Source organism: Rhinatrema bivittatum, chromosome 16 (assembly GCF_901001135.1).
Source record: "Rhinatrema bivittatum chromosome 16, aRhiBiv1.1, whole genome shotgun sequence".
In the NCBI taxonomy this organism is placed as follows: Eukaryota; Metazoa; Chordata; class Amphibia; order Gymnophiona; family Rhinatrematidae; genus Rhinatrema; species Rhinatrema bivittatum.
In genome coordinates this window covers 15,065,969-15,080,958 of record NC_042630.1, presented here as the reverse complement: position 1 = coordinate 15,080,958, position 14,990 = coordinate 15,065,969, and the positions used below count along the sequence as shown (strand labels likewise).

Below are 14,990 nucleotides of genomic sequence, written 5' to 3'. Positions count from 1 at the left end.
TGAGAGATGTTGTCGGGCTGCAGCACCGGGACAAAATGGAGATTTTAGGTTGTGCGGAGCACGGCACTCAGAGGTGAGCTCCATTCAGCTGCCTCTAGCTCTCCAACCAATGGAGATCCAGGTGAAAAATTTAGTACGGTTTTGTTTCAGACCCTAGAGAATATTTGTGCAAAATTTCATTCAATTTAGATGAGGCTGAGCTTGGACCCCTGGTCCACTTAATATGGAATGACCCTAGGATATCCTTCTAGTAGCCTGAAGAGGTCTGGAGCCAAGGGGCATCGCTGCGTAGATGTGAGCTGCTTAGAGTTCATTTATGGATATGACCAGCAAGGAATGTGGGTTTTGACAACTCATTACCACTCATTAAGATTCTCGGTAAACCCGTTTAATTTTGGAACACAGTATGGCATGGGGTTGTCTTTATTCCAAAGCCACCCAGCGAGTGTCCCTCGCCCGAGGGTCCTGATGCAAGCCTTCCCGGCCCCCCTGCCCCTCCCCCCACCAGAGGAAGCCTCGTCGCTTGCCTGATGGCCCTGCATCTCCCAGATGTTCCCCCTTGCCCGGTCCAGGTGTGGAAGGGAGGGGGGGGGTTACATTTAAGCTTCACCAGCCATAGTCCCTGAGCAGTATCTGGGTGACAGCTCCCCAGCGCAGGTTTCGGGGGCTTAGTTACTCTGTTTGGGGTGAGGATGAAAGTCAACTCTTACATGTCTACATCTTCTCTTCAGAGGTTTTTCAGGACAGGACAGTGGGTCTCTCTTTCCCCAGCCCAGGTGTATGGCCACTTTTTCTCATCAAGCCGTTTATATTTATAGCGTAGGTTTCCCTTCCTATTTATCAATTAATCAGGCATAAATACATAATAAGCAATGCAGCAAATTAGCTATAAGCGCATACTGTCATGGGCACTGGGTGCCTCCGTCATCTCTCCCTCCCTCCCTCCCTGGCGAGCATCACCCAGGCTTAGCAGGATCTCTCTCCAAGTTGTACAGTCGGCAGTGGCCCCTGTGCCAGAGCTGCGGTTCATGGTACAACGATTCCTCCGGGACCTCTGGCTCAGACAGCCTCTTTATAATACTGGCCACATGCTACAGTCGGGGAGGAAGTGGGGCAAAACCATGCCATTTCAGTGTGGGAAAGGTGCTTAGGTGTGACCTGGGAAGTCCTAGAGCCAGAGGGCAGGCATGAAACCCGCAGGCCTTGCTCTCACCCACGTGTCATTTAGCGACTTGCCCAGCGTGCGTAGATGGAGTGCATGGTCACAGGTCGTTCAAGGGTATCGGGGATCAGTTCTGGGCCTCATCGCTGTCAGTCCTGGAACCCAGGATCCGGCGCAGGTTGTCTGCCACCACCATCTTCTGGAAGGTTTCTGTGGCGAAGTAGTATGCCAGCGGGTCCAGCGCAGTGTTGAAGCAGGCAGCCAGCAGCACACAGTGGTAGATGAAGTCCAGGTGGTCAGCCGCGATAGCGCTGGTGAGATACAGCACTAGCACAGCATGGTAGGGCAGGAAGCACAGCAGGAAGACGGTCATATTGGCCACAATCATGTGGCGGATCTTGACACTGTTGATCAGCTCCATCTGCGCAGCCACGCTCCTCTGAATGGCACGGACCAGAGTCCAGGAGCATGCTGCCATGATGGCCACTGGCATGGCAAAACCAATAGTCAGGGCGGCAGCGACAGGGCCTAAACTGGTGACATACTTTGGGGTGCTTTGAAAACACTGGCTGCACTTGTTGGAGAGGTCATCTGGGGTGAATTTGCTGGAGAGGTAAGCTGGGATGCTGGCACTAGTGCTGAGAAACCAGACTCCAAAGCAGATGAACCTGGCTTTCTTCCGAAGTCTCTTGATCCATGGCCTCATGGGGAAGCACACAGCCATGCATCGGTCCCAACTGATACAGGTCAACAAGAAGATGCTGGTATACATGTTCACCAGAAGGATCAACCCTACCAGCTCACAGATCAAGTCAGGGAGCAGGGCCTTGCTGCTGTAGTAGTAAATTCGAAAAGGAAGTGAGGACACCAGCAGGAGATCGGAGAAGGCCAAGTTCTTCATATAGACCGTGGTGATGGAACGGATCCGCAGGCACCGGAAGAAGATATAAAGGGCCACCAGGTTCAGAGCCAGGCCCAAGATGAAAACCAGAGAGTAGACGCCAACGAAGACAGTGTCCAGCACCTCGGTGCTGACATTGGGGTGGCTGGTGTTGGAGTTGCAGGACATCGTGGCATTAATGAGGAAGCCCTGGGCAGAGAAGTAAGAGAACAAGGATTGATGAAGACAAAGTCTGGTCTCCCGTGGAATAGACACATTTCATCTACCAAGCTCAACATTTCTTACTTAAACCATATAATAATAAGTGTCAGCTTGAGAACATAAGTGCCAGGCTGGGCCAGACCAAGGTCCACTGAGCCCTGCATCCTGTTTTCCACAGTAGCCACTGGCCAGACTGGATCACAAGTACCCGGTGGGTCCCAACAAGTACATCTATTTCTTACTACTCACTCCCAGGGATAGCGATGGCTTTCCCTGAGTCCCCCTGGCTAGTAACGTTTTATGGAATTTTCCTGCAGGAACTTCACCAAACCCTCTTTTAAACCCCGCTGTGCTAGTTGCCTCGACCACGTCCTCTGGCAACAGATTCCACAGCTTGATGATGCGCCGAGTGAAAAAAAAAAAAATTCTGCTTTCTACGATTTGTTTTATTCCTCTTGGTTTGTTAGCTTCACGGAGCATCCCCCTGTTTTAGTATCACTCGAGAGATTAAATAACCGTCCTTTATTTACCCATTCCACTTCCACTCGTGATTTTATAGACCTCTATCGTGTCTTCCCTGAGCTGAAGAGCCCTCAGCTGTTCGGCCTTTAAAGTCATAAGGCGAAACCTTTCTATGGGATGAGCTCAGAGCTTAGGTGGCAGCTCCGGAGAGTGACGCTCCCTTCCTCAGGTCACATCACCCACGAGAAGCTCTCCCCCTTGCAGCTTGTTTTCCCGACCCTCGGCTCTATATTATATTCTCACATGGGCTAGTGCGGCCAACCTCAGGACTCTTTTTTTTTTTTACTGGATTCAGAAAAGGGGGCTGACTGCAGCGAAAGCCAGCAGCTTGTCGGAGGAGTGAAGAAGCGCAGCCTCGCCCGGGACGCAGCGGGAAGGAGATGCTTATCTGCGTGTACATGTTTATGTCTTTTCGAGGTGGGCAGCTGCAGCCCTCGCAGATTAACCACACAGCAACTAGTAACAGCAGCCGGGGTATCAGCTCGGTCCCCTGTGACCGCAGAGCCAGTGTGCCTTTTTTCCGAGTAATTCAGCCCACAGCAGAAGACCTGACCCCTCCCCTTTCCCACACACGCATTTTCTCTGTATGAGTATTTATTAAACCATCGCTGAGGTGATAGTGGTGTCTATAAACTGAAAGCACAGCGGCGCCCCTTGTCATTAAATCAGCGCTGCTGCGGTGCTGATCATCATCAAAGCTCCCCCCCCCCCCTTGCAGGCAAACATGAATATAGTACGGAGAACTGAAGAGCAAATCTTCATCAGAGCCCCATGTAGGCATCGCACAGAAACGTAGACTACGGTGACAGAGAAGGGCGGTAAGGCCCATCCAGTCTGGTGTAATGCCAGAGATCTTGTTGATCTCTGCCTTCCCCTTCAGTTCTTCACGGCTGGGGATCCTCTGTGCTCCTCCCAGGCTTCCTTGAACTCCGTTTCTGGTTTTGTCTCCATCCTCTCCCCTTGGATGCACCACCACTAATGTTGATGCTCGCTTACCCACTTTGCATCCTTTTGTTTATGCTAGAGGCAGTCCAACCAATGAGCCGACAGAGGTATTATCGGCTCCTCCTCTCCCTGTGCGCCCCAACATCCCTCTGGCTCCGGCCCTGGCTTTCCCAGGCTGTTTCACTGCCTTGGGGTCACCCCGAGGCAGCGCACTCCAGGTCGGCGCACATCCCCATTCCTGCATCGTGTACCGCTCCCTCAGAGCTGTGCAGTCCCAATGCATGATTCAACATTTACCTGCCAAGCACTCAACCTCGAGATTTCTTAAATCACTTAATCATTCGGTCTACTTCCCCAGGGGTATCCACTCTGTTCCAGATCTTAGTGTCATCTGGGGAAAAAAAAAAAACCAACCCAAAAACTTTCCTTCTAACCCCTGTACAATATCGCTTTCAAAAACATTGAGCAAACCCTGCCCCAGGACAGATCCCTGAGCATCCCACCCAGTCCACTGTCCTGGGAGTCACCTCCTCCCCCTGCCCCAGCATCTCGTCTCAGAAGCATATGGAATGAAGACAGCACGGACAGCTGAAGAGCAGATCTTCATCAAAGCCTTCTGCAGGCACCACGCTGACATATGTAAAGCATGACAACAGCACAGACAGCTGAAGAGCAGATCTTCACTCGAGTCCCGGGGAGGTGCCACAGCGATTCACATAAAGCATGAATACAGCACGGACAACTGAAGCACAGATCTTCTTCAGAGACCTATGCAGCCATTGCAGCCTGAATACAGCACTAACAGCCGAAGAGTGGGACTTCATGCAGCCACTGCACTGATACACAAAGCAGGAATACAGCAGGGACACTGAAAAGTTGGACCAAAGACAGAAGATTGTTATAATACAAGGCATACACTTGCTTGGGTACTAACTATGTGACCTGAAGACAAATGCATCACCCAGGCAGAGCTGATGAGGGATTTCTTCAGTGTAAATAATGCCCGCACACAGTCACATATATGCCCAGACCCCCCCCTCCCCCATCCACTGACTCACCGAAGGAGAGGACCATGGTCCGTTTGCCTCTTGCTCTGTGCAGCCAGCCAGCTTTCCGGCCCTTTGGGGTGCTGGGGGGAGGGGGGGGGGTGCCAGCCTGGACACTGCCGCTGCCGCAGAGAGAGTGCTGTCGGAGCTCCGAGGCTAGCACCCAGCCTTGCTCCCCTGCACTGTCATTGCTTCCCGTTCAGACTGCAAGCATCTCGCACAGCAAGTGAAGCAGACAGAAGCCACAGCCATCAGAGAGGAGGGGGAGGGGAGGGGGTGGCTTTTAGCATGTAAAAGCGTCAAAAGCCTCCACTGCCAGAGAAGAGAGCACAATAGGAACCCCTATGGCATTTATTTGTGAATGTATCGCTGTCCAGATGGGAGAAAGATTATATCGACATCTGTACGCATTGCCTGTGCCTGTGCATGCCTGTACAGAGATGGAGCTATACCTGCACACACAGAGGGCTGAACTTTCCAAATATGGGTTTACAGCTATAAAATACATGTAGGCAGGCTATTGAAAATTGCCCCAGGGTGGTGTGCATACAAATATACACCGAGCACATAAAAATATGCACAGAAGCAACTTTGCATATGCCAGGATATATATGCAGAGAGAGAGAGAGCGAGCCAGAGAGATTTAGCTGTAAGCACTAAAGTAATCTCTCTCTGTCCATATATATCTTGTGTGTGTATAAATGTATATGCTTAAATCTGTGTATGGGAATCAGGGTTACCAATTGCTAGGAAATTTACTGACAGTAAAAAAAAAAAAAAGGTGCAAATAATTCCATTATCAGTAGAAAGGTGGGGTGAGGGCACAGGTTAGTCAGGGGGACTACATCTCGGTCTGCATGCAGGGGCGGATCTCTGCCGTCCCGCTCTGCTCAAAAATGGCAAAAGTAATATGCGTGCGCACACGAGAAAAGCGAGGTTAGTGTTAGCAAATCTGGCAGACCGTGCAAAACCTTTCCGTGACTTGGGGAGATCGACATACGGACTGGGACTGGACTGTAAGGCCCATGGAATATGCCCAGTTCCACTCCTGGTCCAGGGATGGTTTTCTGTCTATGGAAGTGTGTACAGATCAATAAATAGGTGCATGATGGGTAAAAGGACCCAGTGGTTCTTTACCAGGAGCAGTGGGCCTCAGAAGGAGGACCTATTGTGGTTGGATGGCACATGGAGTGGTATAAGATCATTTGCTTGTGCTACAGTGCAGCATGCCTGGGTTTTTAGATACAGACCCTCGGAGGGGTCCCGCAGGAGGGTCCCACAGACTGCCAGGTGTTGCTGGGTGCTGGACGGGAGCTGCAGACCCGCGTGCTTCACGGGTTGGGGGTTTGGTGGTCTCTAGCCCCATAACTGGAAGGTCTGTCGTTGGGAAGGAAGGCGGACGTCTCCATTTCCAGTTTTCACTTTTGTATTTTTCGGCTGGTCTGTATTTGCCAGGACAGGGCCTGGAGACCACATTGAACCTTGTCTTTTTTTTTTTTTTTTGCTGGGGGAGAAGGAGTTTTACACAATCTAATCCAATTCTGGTCCCAGGTGCGAGGGATCATGTTCGGGTTGTTGGAGGAGACAGTTACCATCCAGGTAGTGACCGAGAGCAGCAGCAGGGCTGTGGCCCCCAGGTACCCAAAGGTAGGACCTGCAGGTAGCAGGGGACTCTAGGACTATTCGTTCTCTATTCCCTCCTGAAAGGGGCTTTGAAAGTGTTAAGGGTGATTGCCACCCTGCAGTTGAACGTCAGATTCATTGACCCAACTGGATTCTTCTGCCAGCTCATCACTATTGAAGACTTTATTTCAGTAAATTGATTTATTTGTTGGACTTTTACTAAGACCCAGGTCTAAGAGCCTTCAAGAAAGCGTTTCTCCCCTTCCATCCCCACCGTTGTAACCGGTCTGAGCGCTGAACTAGGTTGCATTGAATCCCGCAAGCTCTATATTGACCTCCTTATTGGGGCAGGGACACTCGTATTTTATGTCACTGTGTATATCTTTGAAAAAAATTGCATATGTAGATCAGTAATAGATGACATTACGATGAAGATAGCCAATAGGCAAATAAAAGCAACTTCATAATGGCTGATATCATCACAGTGTTATACTGTGCGACACAAGAAGAACAAATCTCACAATGGTCAATGATGTCAAACACTACTAACCAAAGAAAGAACCTGGGTTTTGCAAAGGGAAGTGGTGCCTTACCAGTTTACTAGAGTTTTTTGAGACTGTAAATAAACACATGGACAAAGGTGAGCCAGCTGATATGGGGTGCATTTACTGTAGATTTTCACAAGGTATTTAACAAAGTCCCTGGTGAGAGACTCCTCAGGAAATTGGGAAGTCATGAGATCAGAGGCAGTGTCCTATTGTGGATTGGTAACAGAGGGGAGAACTAAATGGAGAAGGGTCATGAGTGGAGTGCCCCAGGGGTCTCTGTTGGGACCTGTGCTATTTAACATATTCATAAATGATCTGGAGACAGGAATAAGTAAAGTGATCAAATTTGAATCGTTAAAACAGCAGCGGATTGTGAACAACTGCAGAAGGACCTGGTGAGACCAGGAGACCGGGCCTCTGAATGGCAGATGCAATTTAATGTGGGCAAGCGCAGAGTAATGCACGAGGGGAAAATAATCCCAGCTGCAGGTACACGATGCCGGGATCTGTGTTAGGAGTCACCACCCAGGACAAGGACCGTAGAGTCCTTGTGGATGATACCTTGACATCTTCACTAAGTGTGCGACAGCGGACAAAAAGGTAAATAGACTGTTAGGAATTATTTGGAAAGGAAAAGAGAAAACTGGGAATATCATAATGCCTTATCCATGGTCTGACCGCATCTACAGTTTTGTGCGCAGTTCTGGTCGCCCCCATCTCAAAAGAGCCATAGCGGGCATGGAAAAGGTACAGACGGGAATGGAAAAGCTCCGTTATGGAGAAAGGGCTCTTTAGCTTGGAAAAGAGACGACTGAGAGGGGATGTGATTGAGAGTGGGATGGGACGGGTAGATAGGGAGCGGTTATTTACCCTTCAAACAACGCTAGGACTAGGGGACGCTCCATGAAACCAGCAAACGGAAGGAGGTATTTTTTCTCTCGGCGCACAATCGAGCTATGGACTCTGTTGCCGGAGGACGTGGTGAAGGCAGCTGATGTAGTGGGATTTAGCCAGGTAGACTTGGGAAAGAGAGTGCTTACCCCGGGGAGTGAGATACAAGATATCAATGAGCCGCTGGGGATCTGCCGGGTACTTGCGACCCGGGCTGGGCACGGTTTGGAGACAGGATGCTGGGCTCGATGGACCTCGGTCTGACCCAGCATGGCCCTTCTTATGTTTCTATGAGAAGCCACCCCGGTGGGAGAAAGGGCTTTGGGGAAGAGGGCAGGAGTCAAGAAGCCACTGGGGGATGGCAGCAAGCAAATAACCCCCCGGGGCCTGAACCAGTGGTGGCAAGGCTCCTCTCCGCCCCAGCAGTCCCCAGTGCCGAGAGAGGATGGGAATCCCCTTCTGACAACTGCGGCACCCAGTCTGGCTGGGCTGAAAGCTTCGGTTTCCTGCCCGATTCTTGCTGATCAAAGCCCGGAAAGTCACATTCTCCCCATTCGGTTTCTATTTATAACCCCGGATGCAACCACAGGCATCCTCTGTGTCTCAGCAGCACAAGCCGCCCCCACCCCTCACAGCCCCCTCAGCTGGGAAACAGAGTGTGGACCACCCCACAAGGCCCCCCCACCCCTTCCCCACTCTGGAAGCAAGGGCTGGTAAATAACATCTCAGCCTAGGTCCCCAGTGCTCCAGGTCATTGCTTCCCCTTTTTCTAAGGTGCCCCCCAGGCCTCATAGTCGTGAGCACAGGGGGCTGGTGCCTGAATCTATTAAGGAGTGCACTGAATGACAAACAGCCCCTCTGTTTCCAGCTCCGGCTCCTCCCCTCCAGGCAGCCTGCAGCAAACAGGAAGGGAAGAGCGGGGCTGGAAAAGGGAGCAGAGCCATTGTTCTCTTCTCTGCAGAGTCTGCTCCCGAGCTAATCCCCACAAGAGGGGAGGGGGTGAAGCCGGAGCTGATATGGCAGGCAGCAGGTGGGAAGAAGCAGGAGGGGAGGGGCTGAATAAAGGAGCAGAGCCATTGTTCTCTTCTCTGCAGAGTCTGCTCCGGAGCCAATCCCCACAAGAGGGGAGGGGGTGAAGCCAGAGCTGATATCGCAGGCAGCAGGTGGGAAGAAGCAGGAGGGGAGGGGCTGAATAAAGGAGCAGAGCCATTGTTCTCTTCTCTGCAGAGTCTGCTCCCAAGCCAATCCCCACAAGAGGGGAGGGGGTGAAGCCAGAGCTGATATCGCAGGCAGCAGGTGGGAAGAAGCAGGAGGGGAGGGGCTGAATAAAGGAGCAGAGCCATTGTTCTCTTCTCTGCAGAGTCTGCTCCCGAGCCAATCCCCACAAGAGGGGAGGGGGTGAAGCCGGAGCTGATATGGCAGGCAGCAGGTGGGGAGGGGCTGAATAAAGGAGCAGAGCCATTGTTCTCTTCTCTGCAGAGTCTGCTCCCGAGCCAATCCCCACAAGAGGGGAGGGGGTGAAGCCGGAGCTGATATGGCAGGCAGCAGGTGGGAAGAAGCAGGAGGGGAGGGGCTGAATAAAGGAGCAGAGCCATTGTTCTCTTCTCTGCAGAGTCTGCTCCGGAGCCAATTCTCACAAGAGGAGAGGGGGTGAAGCCGGAGCTGATATGGCAGGCAGCAGGTGGGGAGGGGCTGAATAAAGGAGCAGAGCCATTGTTTTCTTTTCTCCTGTGTCCCTGCTGGTCTCATCCCTTTCCACTCTGTCCCCTTGTTTCAACAGGAGGGGAGGAGCTGGAGCAGACGTAACTACAGGCCCGGCAGACCGGGGAGGGGGGGGGGGGGGGCAGGAGGCGTCCTAGAGCCCAATCAGGGAGCTGTAAGTGATTGATCGGGAGGGGGTGAATGTGAATTTGGTGAGGGGAGGGGGAATGCTTGGGGGGGGGGGGGGTGGCGAGAGGAAGTTAATGTTGGGAATGATAAGGAGGGGTTGGTCCAAAAGTGTGGGAGGGGGTGAACAATGGGGAGATGAGGAGGGGGGGACTGAATGCGGGGGGAGGGGAGAGTGAGTGAGGTTTCCTCTCCCACCTACCTGAATCCAGCAATGGCAGTCAGGCTGCTGAGGTGGTGAGAGGGGGCCGGGGTATGGGGGTGCTTGTGACATCACAAGAAGGGGGCTCTCTGCTTTCAGTCGCTGGTGTGCGCCCTTTTTAGAAAATGTGTAGGACAAGCCAGTGAAAGGTTTCAGAATCTGCCTAGAATCGGCCGACTGGGATGTAACTTTCAACCTTCAGTTCTGGGAGGTTCCAGGCTCTACTTATTGTTTGTCACCGAGGGTGAGGAGGAGGTGGAGGTTTAAATAATTTTGTGCAAAGAAGGCCTGCTGGACCCAGTGGAACAGAGCAGCCGAGAGGGCCTGGATAAGAAACGTCGGACATCAGCGTGGCTGGTGCTGGCTTTTTTATTTTTTTTCTTTTAATGGGATGTTTTTATGTATGTTATATTTATAGTCTCCACTATTTATTGATCTATTAATTTGCATTCCCTACTTCCCCGGTTATTTGTATTGTTATCGGTTATATGTAAGGGCGCTGCCCAAAGGTTTTTGTTCATTGTGAACCGATGCGATGTGCGAACGGCCATCGGTATATAAGAGACTTTAAATAAATAAATAAAATAAATAATGGTCCCCATAAAGTCAGCAGCACCTCGGTGACAGGAATTACATCTGCTCTGCGGGACCTGCCAGGTCCCCGCGACCCGGACTGACCACTGTCGAGGGACAGGCGGCCGGACCCAGCCCGACGCGAGTGACCGGGGAAGGAGAGACTGATTGCGATCATTAAAATTGGTTTCAGAATCTCAGGGGGGAGACCGGATGGGCCCGAGACCAAGAATTGTTCTGATTCCCCCCCCCCCCCCGTGTCTGTGCATGCATTCTGGGGCTTTCCACAGCTGGAACGGGGGAGGGGGGACACGCGCGGCTGGCAGGATGGGCACAGGGGGACGGGGATGGCTTTGAAACACCTGAGAAGTGTCCAGATTATATAACAATGTCCCCGCTTGGCCCTCTCTCTCTCTGAGTCGTCCCCCCCCCCCTTGACACCCCAGAAAATGTGAGGCAACACAGGGCGTCCCGGAGCTCCCGGGGTCGGGATCCTTGCAGCGGTACTGGCTCGTGACCCCCTCCACTCCTTCTCTGTAATGGGGTCACCCTTGCTGGCTTCCAGGGGGGGGTTGTGTGCATTGGTCTCGTAAGATTGGGGGGGGGAGGTGTATATGAGGTGTGAATTATGAGTGTGTAAGTGGCGAGAAGGAGATCCAGTAAATGCATACATATCTTTTATTATTATTATTATTTTTATTATTATTTTAAATAGGCATATTCCATTCTCATCACAGAAAGAAAATGTTCGAGGTGGGCCCGCACGGACACGGAGTGCGTTCCTGCTCCTGCTCCAGCATCACCTGGTAACTCAGAAAGCCCGGCAGGCGTGCACTGCGCAGGGAAGGCCGTTGCACGCCCAGCGGTTGTGTAAAAGCAGGGGGCGGGGCACACTGCGTGTGCAGGGCAGGGGGGAGGAGCTTATTCTCTTTCCCAGGCTGCTCCCTGCGGCAGATGTTGTCCTCTCGGTCCAGATGCAGCTGAGGGAGGGCCTCATGAAGCCTCACACAGTCAGGAGGCCGGGCTCGTGTTCACGTCTCCCTCAGCGAGACGGGAAATTCTCTTCTGCTTCAGGTTTCCTGTAAACATGGCCTTCATCTGTCACCTCCGCCCACCCCCGGGCCTCTTCCTTCCCCGCACTGCACGGGTCTCACTAGCCAGGGCTATTTCAGTTAAAACACAGATTCAGAGCTCGGGAAACATGACCCCCGACCTCTGGAACATCTTTACCTCTGCCTCTCCCCCCCCCACCCCCCTTCATCTTCACCTCCACCTCCATCCTGCCCCGTCCTCTCCCCCCCCCCCCCCCCCCAGCAACTCCCACCCTGAACAACTCGTCCCAGAAGAAGCAAGGAGCTGCTCCCACGGTGTCCCCGACTTCTGGAACCCTCGTCTCCCACCACACGTGGTCACTGCTCCCGTGGTGTCCCCCCGACTTCTGAAATCCCCGTCTCCCACCACACATGGTCACTGCTCCCGTGGTGTCCCCCCGACTTCTGAAATCCCCGTCTCCCACCACACATGGTCACTGCTCCCGTGGTGTCCCCCCGACTTCTGAAATCCCCGTCTCCCACCACATGTGGTCACTGCTCCCGTGGTGTCCCCCCGACTTCTGAAATCCCCGTCTCCCACCACATGTGGTCACTGCTCCCGTGGTGTCCCCCTGACTTCTGAAATCCCCGTCTCCCACCACACATGGTCACTGCTCCCACGTTGTCCCCGACCTCTGGAACCCTCATCTCCCACCACACGTGGTCACTGAAGAGCCTTCTCAGCAGTGAGGGAGTAAAAGGGTAAAGCCCGGGATGGGCACCAAGGATCCCCAGCGATGACTCTGAAGGCCACCAAAGAGCCCAAGATCCAGTCCAGGTCACTTAATCGGTTAAATCCATCTTCTGTCTACTTAAGAGAGTTACATGAAGTTCACAATGTTTCATCAAGACTTCCTTAATACCCTTCTAGTTACAGGAACAAATACCTGGGCATGAGCACTCACAGGGCTCTCTGGGACTGGGTCCAACAACTCAGCTCATCTTGGTGCCAGAACACTGGGGTGTTCCCAATAAACCCTTTTAAAGCCCTGAGGACCGATCCAGCTCCTCGGGGGCGGGACCATGCACCAGGCTTAACAGCTTAAGCCAAAGCACCAACGTCTCACAGGGCAGACCCCAGCTCGGTTTGAGGCCCACCAGAGCACCTTTGGCTCTGACAGCAGGGGAGTGAGGTGCGGCTCAGGGCTCCGTCCTGGGCCCTCTCCTCTTCTCACTATCTACTAATTCCCTTGGTGCTCCGATCTCCTCTCATGGCTCTCAATACCATTTTTATGCTGAGGACTCTCAGTTCCACCTATGTACACCAGAAATTTCATCCGAAATCCAGTCCCGGATCTCAACCTGCTTGTCTGACATTGCTGCCTGGATGTCCCACTGCCACCTTAAACTCAACATGGCCAAGTCGGAGCTCCTTATCGTTCCCCCCAAGCCCCCCTCCCCTCTTCCTCCTTTCTCTGTTTCTTGGATAACACGGTCATCGTCCCTGTCCCACCCGCTTGTAACCTTGGAGTATGCTTCGACTCCTCTCTCTCCTTCTCTACGCACATCCAAAACACTGCTAAAACGTGTCGTTTCTTTCTTTATATCACTGCCAAAATCCCTCCTTTTCTTTCTGAACCCTTATCCACTCTCTCATCTCCTCCCGCTTCGGCTATTGCAACCTGCTCCTCGCAGGTCTCCCGGCAATCCGTCCTAGATTCAGCTGCACGACTTATCTTTCACCAAAGTCGCTGTCGCTCCCGTAGCCCCTCTTCTGAAGTCACCGCGTCGGCTCCCTATTCGCTCCCGCAGACAGTTCAAGCTCCTCTCTCTCATCTACAAATGCCTTCGCTCTGCAGCTCCTCACTGCTCCTCTCTCTCTACACCCCTCCTGGTGCTAAAGCTCAGGATGGCCACAGAGGATCCTCAACGATCAGACAGCAATGGGTAAAGCCTGCAACAAGCACAGCAGCTCTTCGGTGATGGGGCAGACAGGGGTAAAGCCTGGGGTGGGCACAAAGTTAAGCCTTAAAGCCAGCTCAGTGATCACCGGGCTGTAACCCCCGACACGAACGCACAGCTCAGTGATCACCGGGCTGTAACCCCCGACACGAACGCACAGCTCGGTGATCACCGGGCTGTAACCCCCGACACGAACGCACAGCTCGGTGATCACCGGGCTGTAACCCCCGACACGAACGCACAGCTCGGTGATCACCGGGCTGTAACCCCCGACACGAACGCACAGCTCGGTGATCACCGGGCTGTAACCCCCGACACGAACGCACAGCTCGGTGATCACCGGGCTGTAACCCCCGACACGAACGCACAGCTCGGTGATCACCGGGCTGTAACCCCCGACACGAACGCACAGCTCGGTGATCACCGGGCTGTAACCCCCGACACGAACGCACAGCTCGGTGATCACCGGGCTGTAACCCCCGACACGAACGCACAGCTCGGTGATCACCGGGCTGTAACCCCCGACACGAACGCACAGCTCGGTGATCACCGGGCTGTAACCTCCGACACGAACGCACAGCTGGGTGATCACCGGGCTGTAAGCTTCTGCACGGTATCCTAAGGAGGTCCCTCCCGAAGAAGCCGACTGGCGAAACGTGGCCTGGTCAGGGGGGGACTTTAAGAATACCATATCCAATACGGTGATAATATCAGCATAAAACTAACAAAGACGTTACTTTGAACCTGACATTTAGAAATCTCGCCATTGCACCGGATCATGGAAAATATCTCTTTTGGATTTAAATTATTTCCTCACGATTCTAACTTGAATTGTGCCACATTTTATTGAATGTATCTGTAATATATTTAAAGAAGTCACTTGACTCTCCAGTGCCTCAGGTACAGCGTTAGGGCCTGCGTTACTGGGGCTTTCCTCCCATTTGTTGTGTCGGTGGGGGAAAAATGCTTAGTAGCCGAGGCCCTTAAGATCGTGAGTCCTCTGGGGAGAGGGAAATACAACCTCATGAAAATGTGAGTCACCTTGAACAAGTAATGAAAAGCTGTGGGCTACTTACCAACCTCCCCTAGCGTGCACCGGTGGATGAGTGAGTAACAGATTCAGTGCAACGGACTGAAAATCCCACCCACGCCACCAGCAGGCGGCCACAGCCAACACATTCCCCACAGAGACCAGGAAAGCAAGAGGCAGCTGGTGAAGGATGCTGCCAGGTCAGCCCTTCCGTACCCACGCACACCCCCCCCCGGGCCTACACACAGGTCCCCCCGCCAGGGCTTAATGTGTGGACAGAAAGGAAGTAGGACTGCGGAGGGGGCGAGATGGGCGGGACCGGGGTCAGGTGTGCACTCCCATACACATCCGTGTGTACCCGAATCCAAGCCACGTGTCAGGGGAAGCAGCTCCAACGCTCTCTGTTCTTCTCGGCTTCCTCCAAGGGCTGGGGGGGGGGGGGCATAAGTCTGAAAGTTGTGAGCAG

The 14,990-nt window shown here is 53.0% G+C and overlaps 1 protein-coding gene across 1 annotated transcript; it reads right to left on the bottom strand.

The window, feature by feature from the left end:
• Nucleotides 1-938: 938 nt before the first annotated feature.
• On the bottom strand, nucleotides 939-2,235 carry LOC115078297 (lysophosphatidic acid receptor 6-like). The gene has a single exon (XM_029581154.1). The coding sequence runs from the start codon at nucleotides 2,229-2,231 to the stop codon at nucleotides 1,290-1,292; it is 942 nt and encodes a 313-aa protein (XP_029437014.1). The 5' UTR covers nucleotides 2,232-2,235; the 3' UTR covers nucleotides 939-1,289.
• Between the last annotated feature and the right edge of the window lie 12,755 nt (nucleotides 2,236-14,990).